This window comes from Rhizophagus irregularis, chromosome 15 (assembly GCF_026210795.1).
Source record: "Rhizophagus irregularis chromosome 15, complete sequence".
NCBI classification, from domain to species: Eukaryota; Fungi; Glomeromycota; class Glomeromycetes; order Glomerales; family Glomeraceae; genus Rhizophagus; species Rhizophagus irregularis.
Genome location: NC_089443.1, coordinates 494,081 through 512,876, shown reverse-complemented (window position 1 = coordinate 512,876; position 18,796 = coordinate 494,081). Strand labels below are relative to the sequence as shown.

Below are 18,796 nucleotides of genomic sequence, written 5' to 3'. Positions count from 1 at the left end.
TATAGTCTAATTTTTATGATCCGTAATTCAATGATATAATGTTGCGAGCAAAACTGTTTTCTTTGAGAACTTATCCAAGCCCAATTTTATTTTAAAAATTAAAATAATACATGAAACTTTAATATTTCCGAACGTGATATTAGTGCCTTTGTGATGCTACCCTCAAAAATCTTGAATGAAAGCTCTGTCAGCCTCAACTGAAAGAAAACATTCATCCAGAAGTTTCTTTTCCAGTATTTTTTCGTCACACCGTAGTACATCGTGAAAGTTGCTACTTTTTCTTTACTTGCAATACTTCGGAAGAATTAGTAAACGTCTGGTAAATAGAAAAATACGCGAAAATTTTATATTTCACAGCCCCTATTCCCATATCTAGTCGAATAAATGAAATGCATTTGGCAAATTTAAATGACAAAATGACAAATGATCATGAATAATGGCAAATGGTTAGGCAAATCCTTTATGACCAGGTTATTTCCGAACAATGGTATACTGCGGTATGCAGAATTTTTCATAAGACACGCATAGCACGCATAGTGCTACAATCCACGGATATTTTTCATCCGTCGGATACTGTGTGTATTCCGGAAATCCAAGGATTTTATTCTCGGATTATAATTGTAGTAATGTAAGAAATAAGTTACAAGATTTGGGCCTTAGCCTGGGATACATGAAGAATTTCCCGTCTCGCTCGATGTGTAATGGCTTATATTCGATGAGAACAAGGTCTTTTAATTAACATTTTTATATCGGATAGAAAGGATGTCCAATTTGGCCTCAAAGATCTCGTTTGTATTCTAAGAATCAATCTCACTCAATTCTTGCAAGTAATCTCACGCAATTTCCCAGTGGCTTCGGCAATTGTGCAATTTAAATGCAATATCAGCCTTCCATCTTTCCAATAGTGCTTCGATCCGTGCATAGATAAAACTGCAGTATCCGGATATCTGAAAAAAAAATAACTATCCGGATACCACGGTTTTTATCCGGATAAATATCTGGATAGAAAATATCCGGTTTGACCCATTATCCGGATAAAAAAAATTATAAAAATTTTTTTTAATCATTTAAATTACTTATTTATTGAAATTATTATCTATTAAATTACCATTTATTAAAATCATCTATCTTACTAAAATTATTAGTAGAATATTTGATGGTCTGCAGTAATTCAGGCCATCTATAATGCCAGCCCGAATTTTGCAAAATTGATGTTTGTCAAGAGGCAGCCCAGCTAAACAAAATTTGGGTTTTTGTAATTTTGGCCGCCATTATATGTTTGGCCCAAATTACTGTTGATCCATGATTTTAAAAAAAAAAGATTTTTTCTAATAGATAATGATAATTTCAAGTTACAAAATAGTATATAAATATAATAAAAATAATTAGTTTATGCCTAATCTTCCATTATTTTACGATTGTTTTTGATATTTATAATAATGTATTTATTGCAAAATTTTACGTTTCTCAAATTTTCAAAAAATTGACATAATTCAGGCAAAATTCGTAGTGCTGGCCGAAATTAAAATTTTATTTTATTTAAAATTAATAAAATATCACTAATTTAGTTAAAAATATTAAGTCAAAATTTAATTAAGTTAATGCCACTGATATTATTTGTTAAGATTGATCAATAAAAAAAATTTTTTATATATAATCTTATCCGGGTTTCGGTTTCTATCCAGATATATCCGGATTTATATCTGAACCGGATAATCCGGATAAAAACCAGATAATTTTTTTAATTTATCTGGATAATGGTTTCTACCCGGATCGAAGCACTACTTTCCAATTTCTATTGAATTTCTGCTGCAAAAGAAGAATAAGGGCATCTATATACGATTTGTTTTTGATTATTGAAGGGTTCCGTCATTCTGAACAAGAAAAAAAAAGGAACGGAATATAATAATGAAATTTTTTTTGATCTAATGCCTTACCTTAGTTTCTGGAACAAAGTTGTTTGCAAGCCCTGTACCATTTTTATAAAAAGAAGAGTTGAAAACAGATCCGTCAACAAACAAAAAAAAATAATCATTATCTTAAGAAATCTAGGCTACTAACTTGAGTCCCGAGTTGAATTGACAGTTTGACACTCTTCTTTCTAAAAGAATGTTAATTACATTTCCTGAAAGTAAATAAATGAAAGAAAAAAGGAAAGAATGATAGTTCATTCATTCATATTCTGGTTGTTCGGCTTCTCAAATTTCCTAAAAAGAAGAAAAAAGAGAATAATGATCGCGTTCCTTGAAAGTAAACAGAATGAAAGGAAGAAATAAGAAAAAACGAAAAGAAACAAACTTACAATCTTTAGTTCATCATTCATCCATTCGTCCAGATTCCGTCCTTAAAAAACAATGAAAAGAACATGAGTAACGTTCCTATATAAAAAGAAATAAATAAAAATTTTTTAATTAAAATGAAAATCAACATTATTCCATTGAAATCAAATCTACCACAGTTGAAGATAAGCCTAAAAATTAATGATCTAATATTTATCGAAATAAGTAAACAAAAACAAATATAAAAAATTAAAATTACATTTACCGAATACCGAGTTGCTGCACCACAAACCTGAGGGAAGCACATAAAAGCTATGTCTCGAAAAAAAAGTTAAAAAATAAAAAATATCCTTACCTTCTGATTCATTAAACCATTTAACAATAAAAATTATAAAAATAAAAATTGATAAAATGAACGAAAATAAAAAATAAAAAATGAGTGAAAGGGAGCGAAGGAAAGACAAAAAGTATAAAAAAGTCATGTGACTTGTAAAACAGATGAGTGCCCCAATTCTAAATCAAATCACTCATTATCATGTTTATACGATGAAAATAAGCTCTTACTTTCCGTTTCGCTTCAAACTTTTAATATTATAAAAATACATTATAATAATGTTCCTACGCCTATATTAACAAAACCTTTAAATACGACGTACGTGAATAAACGGATTTCACTGCGGCGCATTATATTAATATTTTACGTAAATAAAATATGGTATGTCCCTGTTCTCATGAAATTTTTTATTTGTGTACAATTTTAAATACAAGGGTAAGTTATTCTTCTATTAAAAACAAGGAGGATAACATTTATTACGTAAGTAAAGAATAATATAATTATGCAATTTAATATTGACAATTTGATTGGTTACGCTTTCGTTTTTCGATGTATCGATGATTCGATGAATAAATTTAAGTAATTATTTCATTTTGAAAAACGTGATATAATTATTATCTGAAAAAATTTTTCTTTTTACTACGATATGATTATAATTTTTGATGCACACAAATGTAAGTGAAAAGCGGGTTAAGGTAGTCCATCTGATAAAAAACAAAGCAGGCCAAAAAGAGATGAATCCCCTCACTGTGCAATCAAGCATCTCTAACTATTCTATCCTTTAATTCACTCTTACGCCATTCTGGTTTACCAGCATCATTGAGAAAGATTCGATATTCTGTATTGCTCGTACTATAGATGCTTCAAATCATGTGTTTAATTGTTTACAATTCCTTGCAGTAAATATTCTACGCCAATCAATATAATAACGAGATCGGCACTCATTTACTATGAGTTCTTCAGGATCAGAATTAAGTATTACCGCACTATTTTGGTCACAAATTACTCAAATTACTTACCATATTAGTCATACAATACCTTTTCTACATCATATTTTATATATTTTACTATTCATTTGTATAATATTAACCCTAAGCTGGTATTTGACAAGATATTTGATCAACATCAAAATATTCTTGTAGTCCAAAATTCAACAATAATAGCGATATTAATAAAGTACTGAATTTGTTCTAATAATAGTATATAATTATCTTTTTGAAGCTAAAAAAAAATTATGCAGGAGGATCACTCCAGATCAACGACGTAACACAATATGGCGCAGGGGAAAATGTGTCAAACGTGAAAGTTCTAAGCCACATGTTTACACTATGTTTACTGATGAGTGAAGTTATTTGTTCGATGCCAATTATTATAATCATTTTGCATCAACCATTCCCATTCACTATTTACTAATCGACATCACAATCTGATGTTGTTATTGTTTGATAGTTTTTAGCAGAAATAAAGGGGTACGAGTATTATTTAGATTAATTTAATAATAATAATAATAATAATAATCTAAAAATATCTTATATTTAATTATTTTTATCTTTTATCTTTATTTTATTTTTACCTTTACTTTTTTATTTAAAAAAGAAAGGGAAGGATAAAAATAAAAATTTTAACAATGGAAATGAATTAAAATTAAATTTTTTTTATTTTTATCTTAGTTAAAAATAAAAATTTAACAATAAAAATTTGATTAAATAATATTTTTAGTTTGAATTGGCCATCAATGAATCAATCTACAGTCATAGTAATTATTATTTCGGATCTATAAATTCTTAACAATATCAAACCGAAAAAAAGAAAAAAAGGTATAAATAATCCTTTTTTTTTATTCATAAATACTCCCACATTTAATTGTATTTTTGTTCCACTCTCACAGCTTTACCTTGCGCCCTTTTCACTCTTAAGAGCTGTTTTTTTAAAAAAGTAAAGAACATTTAGTAAACATTTTAGGAAAAAAATATCATATAAAATAAGTTCTGGCTTTGATTATTTTTTATTCCTCATAAATTCTCCCACACTTAATTATTTTTTTTTAATTCCTCATAAATTATCCCACATTTCATAAATCTTCCTATTTTTTTATTCCTCATAAATTCTACCACATTTAATTATTTTTTCTATTCCTCATATTTTCTCCCTCGTTCCAGTATGGCTTCATCATCCAATGTGTATACTGGAACTGATAATGCATTTTCGATAGAAAAATATACAATACAGAATGGTGAATATTATTTCTCATATGAAAGATTCTTCTCTGACATAGAAGAAATGGACTGTGGATCAGTTAATAATAAAATGTATAAAGCAAATATGTACAAGTTATATGCAAAAACACTAAAATCGTTTAATTCAGATAATGTCACTGTTACAAAAGAAATTATCCGCGAGGTATATAATGAAGCCCTTTTTTTTTTAAGAAATTCATTCATGCTAAAAATAATTTGATTTTTATAGATAAAGTTACATAAAAAAGTTGGAATTCAAGAACATATATTAAATTTCTCTGGGATAACTGAGTCTGATTCAAGTAAATATGACTTTAAAGCATTAATATCAATAAGACTTTCTAAAATTAATATTTATTTTTATTTATTATAGACGAATGTTTATTAGTAATGAGTTATACGGAAGGGAGAACACTTCGTAATTATTTAAACGAGAGATTTTCTTTAATGGGTTGGGAAATTAAATGCAGATTTGCTTGTGAAATATCAAATGCAATACGTTCTATGCATAATAATGGGGTAGTACACGAAGACTTAAATTCAAACAATATACTCGTACATCAAGATTCAATAAGAATATCAGATTTTGGTTTAAGCAGACGCATTAAAAACAAAAACAAAATTTCATATGATACATTACCTTATGACGCTCCAGAAGTATTTAATATTAAAGTTGAAAAGTGGTACTCATCAAAACAAATAGAAAAGTTAAAAAAATGTAATGTTTATAGCGTCGGAGTATTACTTTGGGAACTGTATAGTGGAAAAATACCTTTTTCTGATAGAGAATATGATGCTAATTTGGCTAAAGAAATTGCACAAGGATTAAGAGAAAATATAGTAGAGGGTACACCTGAAGAATACTCCAATATTTACACAAGTAAGTTAATTATTTTAATAGTAAAGCATTCGAATATTACAGTTTTAAATAATAAACCATATTTTTTAATTCTATAGAATCTTGGAACGGCGTTCCAGATATGAGACCAACAATTCACGAAGTTGTTACGGCAATTCTTACATATACTGGGCATCAAATACTTAAAGATTATAAATTGGATCATGGATTATTCATTGATGGATATGACATAAAACTCGGTAAACAAGCTGCCGTACTCGTTGAAAGTGTTGAATTAAAAAATGCAAAATTTCATAAAGATATTCAACATTCAGTATATACCTCAATAAATGATAGAAATTTCATAAGTTTCAATGAAGATTTAAAACCATCAGACACATGTATTGATCTTCCTATCATTGAATTCACTTTTAATGTTAATGATGTTGATTCGCTAAAATCTTTTTCAAATAATGAGAAAGGAATGTACGACCACTTGGTGTTCTCAAAACGATTTATAATTGGTCAAAGATTATATATTGATAATCTTTCATCATTCACATCAAAACAAATTTATACTTTTAAATTATTTCTAATTTGGGCGCTTGATTCAGCAAAATCTATCGTAAAAAATCAATTTAATGATTTTTTCAGTTTAAATTTTTTTCCGAAAATAAGAACATTTGATGAAAAAAGCTTAAATAACCCCGAAGAATTAATCGAGTGGATGAATAATTTATATCAAGAAAAAGAACTTAATGAAAAAGAACTTGACGTGATCTTTTATAATGACTTAATTCCTCTCTCTGAATTAAATTTTGATATTTCATCATTTGCAAATGGAAAACAACCTGGAGTTGTTAATTTTAAAAAGAAAATGAGTTTAGAAACGTGGATTAGAAATTCATTACATTATAGTTTAATGAGATGGATTAAAGAATTTCATCTTCTTCAAGGTCTAATATTTAGTAAAAATTTCACATCAAAATATAGTAGCAAAATTGCTTTCAATTTCGTTAATATCCCTGATATAGATATAATTAATAAAACTTATGTGGAAATTGCAATTCCTACAACAACTTTGGAAGAATTATTTATTTCTAGAGAAATATTTTCAATTAAGGATGTGGAATCTCTTCAATTTGTTAAAGGGGTAATCACACCTAAAGATGTTGAAAAGTTGCAAAGTTTAGGACATCTTATGATTAAATGTGAACAATATGTGATTTCTTTAAATTCCATTAAACCATCAGAAGAATTTAAACAAGCTGCAGAAAAAGCCATTGAAAGCATGACGCCATTTACAGATTTGCAAAATTTATTTGATGAATATGGACAATTTTTTCCAACAAGAATAGTTTTAGGAAAGTTATACAGACATACTTTACTAATCGCCTACCTTGCTAAAGACTCAGAAACTCTTGTTGGAAAGAAAGATTTAGGAGCAAATCCACTTGAATCTTTAAAGGAATATTTAGTTGATTTTAATGTTACATATTTTCTTGGGAAAGGTGATAAATGTGTTGAAGTAGAGAATTTATCAAATTATTTATCTAAATATACAAATGATGATTTGGAGATTGTTGAATTGGATAACATAATTTCCACACATCGTCTTCTTGAGTTAGAACAACAAAAGAAAATAGATTATGTATTAAATATAAAAGACAATTATAAAATTATCCTGACGGGAATTGATGATTTGAAAGATTTAGTTTCAACTGATAATAAAATTTATCGCAAATATATAAGCACAAAAGTGCATTTTAATTTTAATGGAAATAATTTTGTAGTTTTTGGATCAATTATCTCAAAAGATAATACAAGAATGGAGAATTTCTTCGTTAAATTTTATGCAAACTGCTATGATGCATTCTCCATAGAGATAATTCCACTATCAGAATCAAATATTAATATCAAAGAATGCTATGTTTCATGGATAATTGTTGGAATTCCTTCAAATTTAAAAGTATTTAGTCCAAGGAATCGAGAATTACATGTTAGTTATATAAAAACACAAGTTACAGTACGACTTGGCATTGATAATTCTTATTATCCAATTAAAACTTCTCATCAATTGGCGAAAGGGGATTCCATTTTTGCTAATATATACTATCCATTTTTAGGCCATGGTTTAAAATTCGTTAATTGGTCGAAAAATTTCATTTATTTTCAAATATTCAGAGATAACAATGTATCTATGGTAGACAATAGAACTGTTACTATGGATGTAAATATTTGTGTTTTACATTCAGATTATAAAGTTTTGAAAATTGATAATAGAAGTGAGGAATGTTGTGTAGACTTAATCGTTAGACATACATTAACGGATGAAAACTTTGTTAGAGAGGGTGCACAACAAGAATATTTAGTTAATAAAAGACCTTCCTTAGGTACCCAGGGTCGAAAAATTCACGTTTATACAAATTTCTTTGAAATAACGTCACTTCCTAAGGCGAACATTTATCACTATGATTTAACTATTACACCTGATGTTCCGTTCTTATTAACTAGGAAGGTTTTTCAAATATTTGAAGATTCGCATAGTAAGAAGTTAAAAAATACTCCACTCGTTTTTGATGGGCATAAAAATATATTTAGTTGCAAACCTCTTCCTCTCAAAGATTCCGCCACTTTTGATATTACTCTTCCAGAAGTTGACAGTCGTTCAATTTTGACAAAACGCGAACCAAGAACTCTTAAAATCAGACTTAAAAAAATTGACGAAATTAATATGGATGAATTGCAGCGTTATTTGGTTGGCAAGGCTAAACGTACTCCAAACGTGCTGAATGCTATCACGTTTGTGAATGCTCTTATTAAACATCAAACTTTAGTGAATTATGTTCCCAGCGGTAGATCTTTCTATACACGTAATGGACGTATAAATTTAACCGGCATCGCTGAAGCTTGGCAAGGGTATTATCAATCCGCACGACCTACACCAGGTAATAATTATTTGATACTTCACTTTTACAACTATTTCCTATGCTCATATTATATATCATTCTAATTACACAGGAAAAATGATGATTAATGTAGACTTGACTGCGACTGCGTTCTGTGAAAGCGGTCCTTTGATCAATATTGTTGTTAAATTGCTTGAAAAACGAAGTACTAATGACTTGCGTGGAGGAATCAATGAAAGGGAACGTAATAAACTTGAAAAAGAGCTTAAGAATTACATAATTCGAGTTATTCATCGTAAAACCAACCAATTTTATCGTATTTTAAAATTTACTTCTCTGAGTGCTCAACAAACGAAATTTTATGATGCGGACGGTGACATAATTGATGTGGCTTCATACTTTCAAAAATCTCATAAATGCCTTGATTATCCATATTTACCTTGTGTTATAGCTGGAGAGGGAATTTTTCTTCCAATGGAAGTATGTGAAGTCATTGAAGTAAGTAAATTTTTATTATTTATTTTTATAGAAATCCAACTAATTACTGTATATAATTTTTACTTAATACTATTTAATTTTTATTAGAATCAACGTTATTTTCGAAAACTTAATGACAGGCAGACTGCCGAAATAATTAAACTTACATATCAATCGCCGCATTCTCGTGCAGCCAAAATCATGAGAGGTGTTGAAGAGATTGATTACGCTAGTGAAAAAATGACTCAGTTTAACATGATAGTGTCGAATAAAATGGCCACTGTAAAAGCTAGAATATTGCCTACACCCACGATTAATTACCGTTATAGTTCGATCGTTCCTGAATATGGAGTATGGGATTTAAAGGATAAGAAACTCGCTACAGGCGCAATACTTACTTCATGGTCGATTCTAGTCTTTGGAACAGATAATGAACATTCGGTTAAACGTTTTGTTCGAGAGTTAATTGATGCTTGTTCGATTGCTGGTATGAACATTCCCAATAAGAGCCCACCAATTCTACACGCGAACGCTCAAGGCAATGTTGAAGAGAACTTAAAAAAAGCATGGTTACGTGCTGGACATGCCGCCAATTCAAAACCACAATTAATTATATGTGTACTACCAAATACTAGTTCTCAACTTTATGGAACTATCAAATACGTAGGTGATACAATCGTTGGAGTAGTTACTCAATGTATTCAAAGTAGATATTTGTTGGAAGCTAGCAATCAATATTATTCCAATGTCTGTCTTAAAATTAATGCGAAACTTGGGGGGGTCAATTCTTTCCTTACTCTAAGACAAAATCCATTCCTTAATGAAAAGGCTTCAATTTTGATGGGCGCTGACGTGACACACCCAGGCGTTTCAGATGATTATTATTCGGTTGCTGCTCTCTGTGCTTCCGTGGATTCCGGAGCTTCTCGATATGCTGCTTCAATAAGAATGCAACACATGCCCCGTATAGAAATCATTTCTGATTTAACTAACATGGTCAAAGATGCACTAAAAGTTTTTTACCAGACTTGTGGAAGAAAACCGGAACGAATTCTTTTTTACAGGGATGGTGTTTCAGAATATCAATTTAAACAAGTACTTGAAGAAGAAATTAGGGCAATCAAATGTATGTATATATTATAATTTATATGTTACTTATTTTTACTTATTGAATAAATGAATAAAATAATTTTATTTATTTATTTATCTTCAACCTCTTTATCTTAATAATTAGCCGCGTGCCACTCTCTTGAACAGGAATATTCACCCACAATTACATTTGTTATCGTACAAAAGCGCCACCACGCACGATTTTTTCCAATTGACAGAATAGATTCAGACCGAACTGGAAACTGTCTTCCTGGGACCCTTATAGAGACCGAAGTGGTTCATCCTGTAGAATTTGATTTTTATTTACAAAGTCAAGCTGGGTTACAAGGAACGTGTCGGCCTACTCATTATCACGTTCTATACGATGAAAACAATTTTACTTCAGACTCGCTTCAAACGTTATCATATAATCTGTGCTATACATACGCACGATGTACTCGAGCAGTTTCCATAGTTCCTTCCGTTTATTATGCCCATCTTGCTTGTAAACGAGGTCGATTTCATTTACGTGACGACAATTTCAAAGAATCGTCATCATCGTCATCTACGGGGAAAATAACTTTAAGTACAGTGGAACCCAAGTTGCAAAATGTCATGTATTTCATTTGAAAAAGAGCAATTTATTTTTATATTCATTTATTGTAGCTTATTTTTCTTTATTATTGTATCAATTAATTAATATATATATAATTTAGTTTCATCTTTTTTAGTATTTTTAGTAATGCCTTGTTTATTTTTTACTTTTTTTAATAAAATAAATTTATAATTCGCTAATTGATTTTAGTTAAAAATTAAAAAATAAAAAATACACATAAAGTACAAAGATAATCTCATTAGCGCTTCGTTGATCGTACTTTTACAAAATTTGGGGAAATGAAAAGTAGATTTTTTATTATTTTAATCGGGTCTTAGTTCAATTTAAATAATTTTTATTTGGACATTAGTTTCAAGTATACTTTGAAGAAGGATCAGTAATATACTAAATCAGTTTACTAAGGTTTACACCAATAAATCCTTCATATTTGTTGGACATATCCTACGTTCCCAGCAGCACCATTGTAGAGAAGTCGGAATATAGATACTGTAATAGATACCACACATTAAGATATACTTTCATTAAAGCGGATAAAAATGTACTGTAATTGAGGAACAAGATCACTGATTAGTAGCGAACATTAGCCTATAATTATCATTTGATTTTGAAGTTTTTGATTTTCTGTTTAATTGAAGAAAATCGATCATCAGTTTTTTCTTAAAAATATACTAGCAGTCACCCGTTGCTTCGCACCGGGACCAATGAATTTGTTTAAGTAGAAAAATTTAGTATTATAAATGTAATACTAAGTAAATTAAAGATGGTTACAGTAGTTTTTTGTTTATAATTAGGAATTTAATATGGTAATAATTAGTTAACAAAAAATAATAAATTAATATGTATTAAATTATTACTATTAATAATTTTTCACCTAGGGTGGTTGAACCTATATAATTTACCTGGTGATATCACCTCATTATTAAATTTGTACATTAAATTTTATTGGCTAATTAATGAGCTGTTTGAATTCATTCTTTTGTCTTTCGGTTCTTCTTTGTAACTACTAAGGTATGTTTTTTATTTTTTTTGTTTTTGTTTATTTATTACATGTAATTTCCGTTCCCTACTACTTTATTTCTTCTTTTAGTTTTATGGGTTTTGTTTTTACTTGGTCCCCCTGTTTATCTCATTTCGTCCCTTCTCCACTTTTTTGTTTTCTTTTTGTCTCTTCATCTCTTTTGCTCTTTTTATTCTTCCCTTCCTTCATTTTTTCCATTGTTTTTTTATTTCCTCTTCGTTCCTTTGTCTTTTTCATTCCTTTACACTACCCTTCGTTCCTTTCATTTTCCCGCTTCATTTTTTTTGTTCCTCTTGTTTCTTTCACTCCCCTTTGCTCCATTTCGTTTTTCCCTCACTCCCCCTTCGTTTCTTTTATTCCCTTTTACTCTCCTTATTTTTTCATTCACCCTCATTTTTTTGATTAATTATAAACTTTATAATTATTTCTTATTTTATATTACGTCAATCTTAAACTTATAACCAACTTAAAAAAAATATTTGAATAATTAAATGTATTAGAATATATTCATTTTCATTTATTATTATTCTTTTGGTACTTAATTTAACTAAATCAGAATTAAAATCTTTATTCAAAAATCTGGTAGTTATTTAGAGAATTTCGGATATGGATTTGGTTATAATGATCTATTATTAAAAAATTGATATTTTTTACATATTTTATAATTAATTAATTGATTTTTTTGATTTTTTATGAATTTGAAAAAATCAAACTATTTATCCAGCGTTCAATTTAATTGAAAATATCTTACTCATCTTTCTATCAACGTCGGTCAATTTTCCTATATCTGATATGTTATATTTTCTTTTAAAAAAAATAATAATTTTGTAATTATATTTAATATAATATTTTATTTTTTATTTAATAATAAAAAAAATTAAAAAAATTTGGGGGAAGAAAAAGGATAAAAAAAAGAAATCAGTTTAAAAAAAAAGGGAAATTTCTGAAAAAAAGGAATCCGAAAAAAAAAAATAAGTACGAAAAGAATTCTGAAAAAAAAAGGACAATAATCCGGTCTAAAAGAGTGAAAAAAAAAATTTTTTTTTTAAAAAAAAAATAACAATACGGTCCTAAAAAAAAAGATCGAAGACCAAAACAATGGGGGATTATTTAATAAAAAAAATATAATTTTTTCAGTTTGGGAAAAAAATTACATAAACCTAAAAATTAATAATCAAAAAAAATTAAGGTAAAATTTTATTAACTGAAATTGGATTAGTTGATTGGAATCGAATAGTTTTTGACTATAAATAGATCAGGCGGAGACATGTCACGGGTTTTAATTATATGGCATGAGATTTCAAGCTACACAATTCAAATTATTTAAATTATTTATACGGAGACTAATCCAAACGTCAGACAAATTTTTTTTAATTATATAGATGTAAAAGATGTACAACATGACTTGCCGATCAAGCGAGTCTTAACTATAAAGAACATGGATTAGCTAGTCACACACTTTTTTTTTTAATTATATAAAAATAAATATATAAACATATTATACAAATATTTTGTGCATACAAGCATTATATGTTATTAGAAGACTATGAAGACTATAACACACAAAATATAATTACTTTTTCGTGAATATTTAAACGTTTTCAGGAAAATAAAGTTATTTATTTATTACGTAACAATTAATATCAGTTACTTTGAATGTTAAAGTGATATTATCATAGAAGAAAAGTCAATTAAAAATAAATTTGTTTAAACGTTCATTTTTATTACAAAAATAGGTGACGTGGCAAAAGAATGTAAAATAGAAACTAAAAAATGAAAATATTAAGTACTCAATCAAGAATCAAAGATATTATTCAACGTCGAAGTTTTATTTTATATATTTGTCATTTGTATATTCAAGGCCACACAAATTCGAATTTTTGGTTCACTTCACCCGGCCGGGTCACTTTTTCAAATTTCAATAAAAAAAAGTTTATATATAAAAAAAATTATCATGTGATCAGGACGTAATTTTATTGGCGAGTAAGTTTATCACGGCTGAGAACTTCTAGAGCGAAAATAAATTCCTTCCTTTTAAAAGTCAACCAATCAAATGTCACGATTATATATATAAACTTCTTTTACTAATAAACAATAAACCCCAGGTCCCCGGGTCGATTTTAAATTTCAATGTTACGTGAACCGAAAAATTGAATTTGTGTGGCCTAATTTAGTAAATAAATAAAAAAAAAATTTTTTATTTTCATTGCGCGATTAATATTTTTATAAAAGTGATAATCGCTATCATTTCTATAATTTTCGGAATGACTTTCGGCGAAATGGACGATTCGGTGAAATGGCTTCGGTGAAACGTCCCTTCGGCGAAACATCCCTTTGGCGGCGAGATGGGTTTCGGCGAAATGTATTGATCGGATTAGCTAATGGTCCAATCGACAAATGGCCAGTAACAATTTGGCCATTTGACCAAATTTTACTGATATTTAAAAGATGGAAGAAATGGCAGTGGAATAGTGGTCGATTTTAGTTGATTTCGTGTAGTTTTAGTTATTAATACTTGTAATAGGATAGTACGAATACAGTATTTACAGAGACGAAGCATCACGATCATCGTGCACGTGATCCGGATAATTATTCTCAGTATTTCGGTAACTACAAGATATTTGAAACATTTAATTTTTTGCTTTATTAAATAATATTTATTTGTGCGGCTTGTAATCCGTAAAGTATGTATATATATTTACCGAAAATCATCATCCGGGTCATGTGCATAGATTATGTGTGACCTGACAATTTATCTACCGGTTTACTTTAATCACAGGATACAGGGTTCAAAATGTTGATGGTTTATGCGTCAATTCACTCATTTCAGGAAAAAAAGAATATGACGCGATCAATTTTATTTAGATGTACGTTAATAATCATAAGAAAATGTTATTATTGGCTTTGTAATAAAATTTCAGACAAATTTTCTTGATAGTAAAATCTGCCGAACAACTTTTACTATGAAAATCTATTCGCTAAGAACTTAAAACTACAACAAAAACTTTCTAAAACTTGCATTCTCCCTCCTCAATTTTGAGGGATATATATAACGAAAAAATTTCAGTGGACAACTTGACTATTCGTCAACTTGTACATCGGGTCAACTCGTCCCATGGACTAGTCGTCCTGCTTACATAATCGATGCTCATCCAGCAGCTAATCATTAATTATAAAAGAAACGTATAAAGTTCTAACTAAAATAATCTAATAATTCCAACAATATAATCTATTGTAATACTATAAAATCTAACTAATAAAAACAATACAATATATAATAAAATAATATAACAAAAATAAAAATAATAAAAACAAATAAACTAACTAATTCTAATTCTGGTGATTAATAAGTACGATAAACCAGTTACTACGATTTTGTAACTTCAGGGTTTGTATGACGAGAAATCACGTGATATTTGCTAGCCATGTTTGGAAATGAATTAGTCGCGATCATAAATAACTTTTCCATACCGGATTATTTGGCCGTCTCCCTCTCCTATAAAGAAATATTGTTGTGTCAGTCAGAAAGATACTACTGCACCAGGTCAATCTAATAGATAAATATATAAGCGTTTTGATAATTTAATATAATACGATTAATATCGATATTAAAAGATTTAAAAGTTACACAATTGAAGAGTTTTAGTTATATTTCATATATGAACCTTTTTTTATTTGAATTCCTTATATTGTAAAGTTTGATAAGTTTGATAAGCCTTTTAATATACGGTACGGTAATACAATATAATATATATAATTATTTCACGGAATATGATTTCACAGCTGCGCCGTGAAAATCATTGATATCTGTGAAATAACTATTACTTAGTGGAAATATTGTAATGATTCGAAAAATTATTATTAAACTAATAAAGAAATTCCTAAGGGTCAAATATAATAAAACGCGCCCGCATTTATTTTTGTATAGAGATTATCACGTATCCAAAGTTGCAAATTATTTACCATATTAATCATTCAACATCTTTTTCTGTTTTTCTTGTCTAAATTAGACGAACTTTGAGAATTTTGTATTGACCTTTGTGGCATTAATTACTAAAAGTAGCGATTGCTTATCAACGCAAATGGTTTTATTATAATTTTACATATAAGGTTGTGAAAATTATTTAAGATGTGTGCAAAAATTTGCAAAAAAAAAAATAAATAAAAATAAAATAAAATCCAAAAAAGATATCTCAAAAACTGTCAAAAAATTGCTTTTCAAAAAAGAATGTTTTCCCTTCTTGCCAAAGATACTTCTGGTACCATCAATAAAGAAACATTAGTAATAATTGAGTGTAATTTACTTTCGCAAACATCTAAACTTATTTCTTTAAATGTTGACGATCACTTGGAAAATATTCGTAGTAAGCTTCTTAAGGAAGACATTATTAATGATGAATCCTTTTTTTTAAAAAGGTATTCCGAAGATAAATTTGCTGAAGTACTTCGTAACCAGGAACAAACCACTTCTTTAAATGATGTTATATACAAAAATGGAAACAATATTTTATATGTAAGGTTATACCCTGATTTGAAGTTCTTTAATAGAAAATGCAAATTAGAATACGGGTGTATAAAGTCCACTGATGAAATTAAAAAAGTGGAAAAAAAAGCGTTCACTATCAAAGATTGTGAAATGATTGAAACTGGCACTAAACAATGTATAAAAAAAGAGATTAGTTATAATTCAAGTGAGGACAAAATGTTGAAAACAAGTTTATTTGCCAGTGGGGATGCTAACATTAATAAATTTGTAAATTTAAAATTAGGAATTTCATTTGAAAAATCAAAGAGTTTGAATTTAAATTTAAAAGAAAATGTTTCACATATCTGTGCAGATTATGGAAAAATGAATTTAAAATTGGATGAATATTTAGAACCGACTCCCGAATTTGTTGATGAAATAAGGCGTGCTATAACTTCAAAAGATCCTCAAAAACTTGTTAGGATAACAGAAGTTTATGGGCAATTTATCCCAACAAGTATTATCTTAGGTGGAAGAGTCTATTATGAAAATGTAGAGGTATCAGCTGGACGGGTCACAGAGGATAACAAAGAAATTTCTGCAAATGTTAATGTAACTGGATATGCAAACATAAAAGGCTCCTATGCTCCCAAGTCTTCAGAAAAAAAATCAAATCGCATGAATCTTAAATATACCAAAATAATTGGAGGAAGTCCACCAGAAAGTCTTGATAATTTTAATGAGAAATCTTGGATTAAATCTCTTGATGAAGACTTCAGAGCTTGGGATGTAATTGAATATCAAGATACGATCAGTATTTTCCAACCTTTGCCAACTGAATTGCGTGCACAAGTCAGAGAACTTGTTGGTAAAAAAGTATTGTATTCTGCATATAAAGGAATAGAGTATCTATCAAATGTTAATCCTCTAAAAGTTGAATTGATGGAAGCTCCATCAGAAATATTGAGTATTATAACAAACAAAGACGCAGATTGCAATATTTTTGCAACTATTTCTGAAATGGAGCCAAAGAACAAAGATGAATTATTTACGTACAGTGTTCTTCGTCAAACCAATGAAGTTCCAAGTATTTTAGTCAGTCATATTCAACATAATTCAATGCGTCAATCATATAAATTAAAAATTGGCTGGATGGTAATCGGATATCCAGATTGTATATATCTGGACGATTACCAGTTAACCAACCTGAAAGTCAAATTTGAAGAACAAGACAAGAACAGTCATGAAACAAAAAAATTGTTGAATTATAAATATGATCCTTATTCTAGCAAACTCCCTTTATTGGGGGTACCTGTAATAAGTAAATTGAATTTGCAAAATGACTGTCTTGTAATAGGACATCACTTTCTATATAGTAATGTGGATAGTAATATCGAAGCGTATGTATATTGTTATAATATAAAAGAGAAACAATACGTAGAGTTACCTCCTTTTACCTTTGACGTATTAGCCATTAGAAATTTCGGCCAGCGCTTTATAGATTGTGGGGTAACTCCTCTCATAAGAGCCTCATATTATTACAGCTCACATTATTATTACATTCCCAATCATAATTGCCATTATCCAAAGTTTATAAGTCCAATTTACGATCATAATGATGCAATTGGGACAATTTATTTGAGACAAGTTGATGGATTGATACAAGCTAAATATCCTCGCTGTAGTAAAAAGTGTCAAACTTGCAAAAAACCAAGTGTTGGTACAATTAACTGTACGATCTTCGATCCAAGGTATTTATTGCATTTTTTTTTATCGAAAAATCGTATCTTATATTAGTACTATATTAATAATGTAAGTTTTTAATCTACAGGAAAACATAGCTAATTGGCCATTCTTTCCCTTTCCCGTATTTCGCATATCATCACTTTCATCATCCTTCTTTTCAATTCCCCGCAATTCTCTTTTTGTCATTCTTTCCAATATCGTTTCATTTTTTCACGTCTAGTCTAATATCATTTTATTTTAGTCTCTCACTTTTTTTAGTCGTTCTTTTTAATGTTATTTCGTTTCGCTTCAAAATTCCTTAGTCTCATACCACTCACTTTAATTTCTTACTTACTTAACCGTTCTTTTTAATATTATTTCGTTTTTTTGCTTCTTTTAATAACATTTCATTTTTCACGACTCCTTTTCTTAGTCTATTTTTTTTCTTAATATCATCCATTTTTTTTTCGTTTTTCGTCTTCTTAGTTGTTCTTTTTTTCATTTTTCGCGTCTCACTTTTTTAGTCTAAATGATTTCATTTTCAACGTTTCGCCTTATTCTTTTTTTTTTAATATCGTTTCATTTTTCGTGTGTCAGTTTGTCATTGAATCATTGGGTGCAATACTATAATGACTATATCCTGTATATAGTTCAGATAAAGGGCAAGAGCACTATCGTGAAGTTAATGCACGAATTGATTTAAATTCTGCGCCACAAATTCTAATAATGCTAGAAGAGCTGAATTATTTAGTATTGCTAATGACCTTACATCTTGGACTACTCTTGTTAAAAAAGAAAAAGCTATTTAT

General features: G+C 28.8%; 1 protein-coding gene across 1 annotated transcript; it reads left to right on the top strand.

The window, feature by feature from the left end:
- Positions 1 to 16,025: 16,025 nt before the first annotated feature.
- On the top strand, positions 16,026 to 18,103 carry OCT59_006883 (uncharacterized protein; the record flags this gene model as incomplete). Its single annotated transcript, XM_066133366.1, has 2 exons — positions 16,026 to 18,013; positions 18,094 to 18,103. The coding sequence occupies 2 exons, from the start codon at positions 16,026 to 16,028 to the stop codon at positions 18,101 to 18,103; spliced, it is 1,998 nt and encodes a 665-aa protein (XP_065998364.1).
- Positions 18,104 to 18,796: the final 693 nt, after the last annotated feature.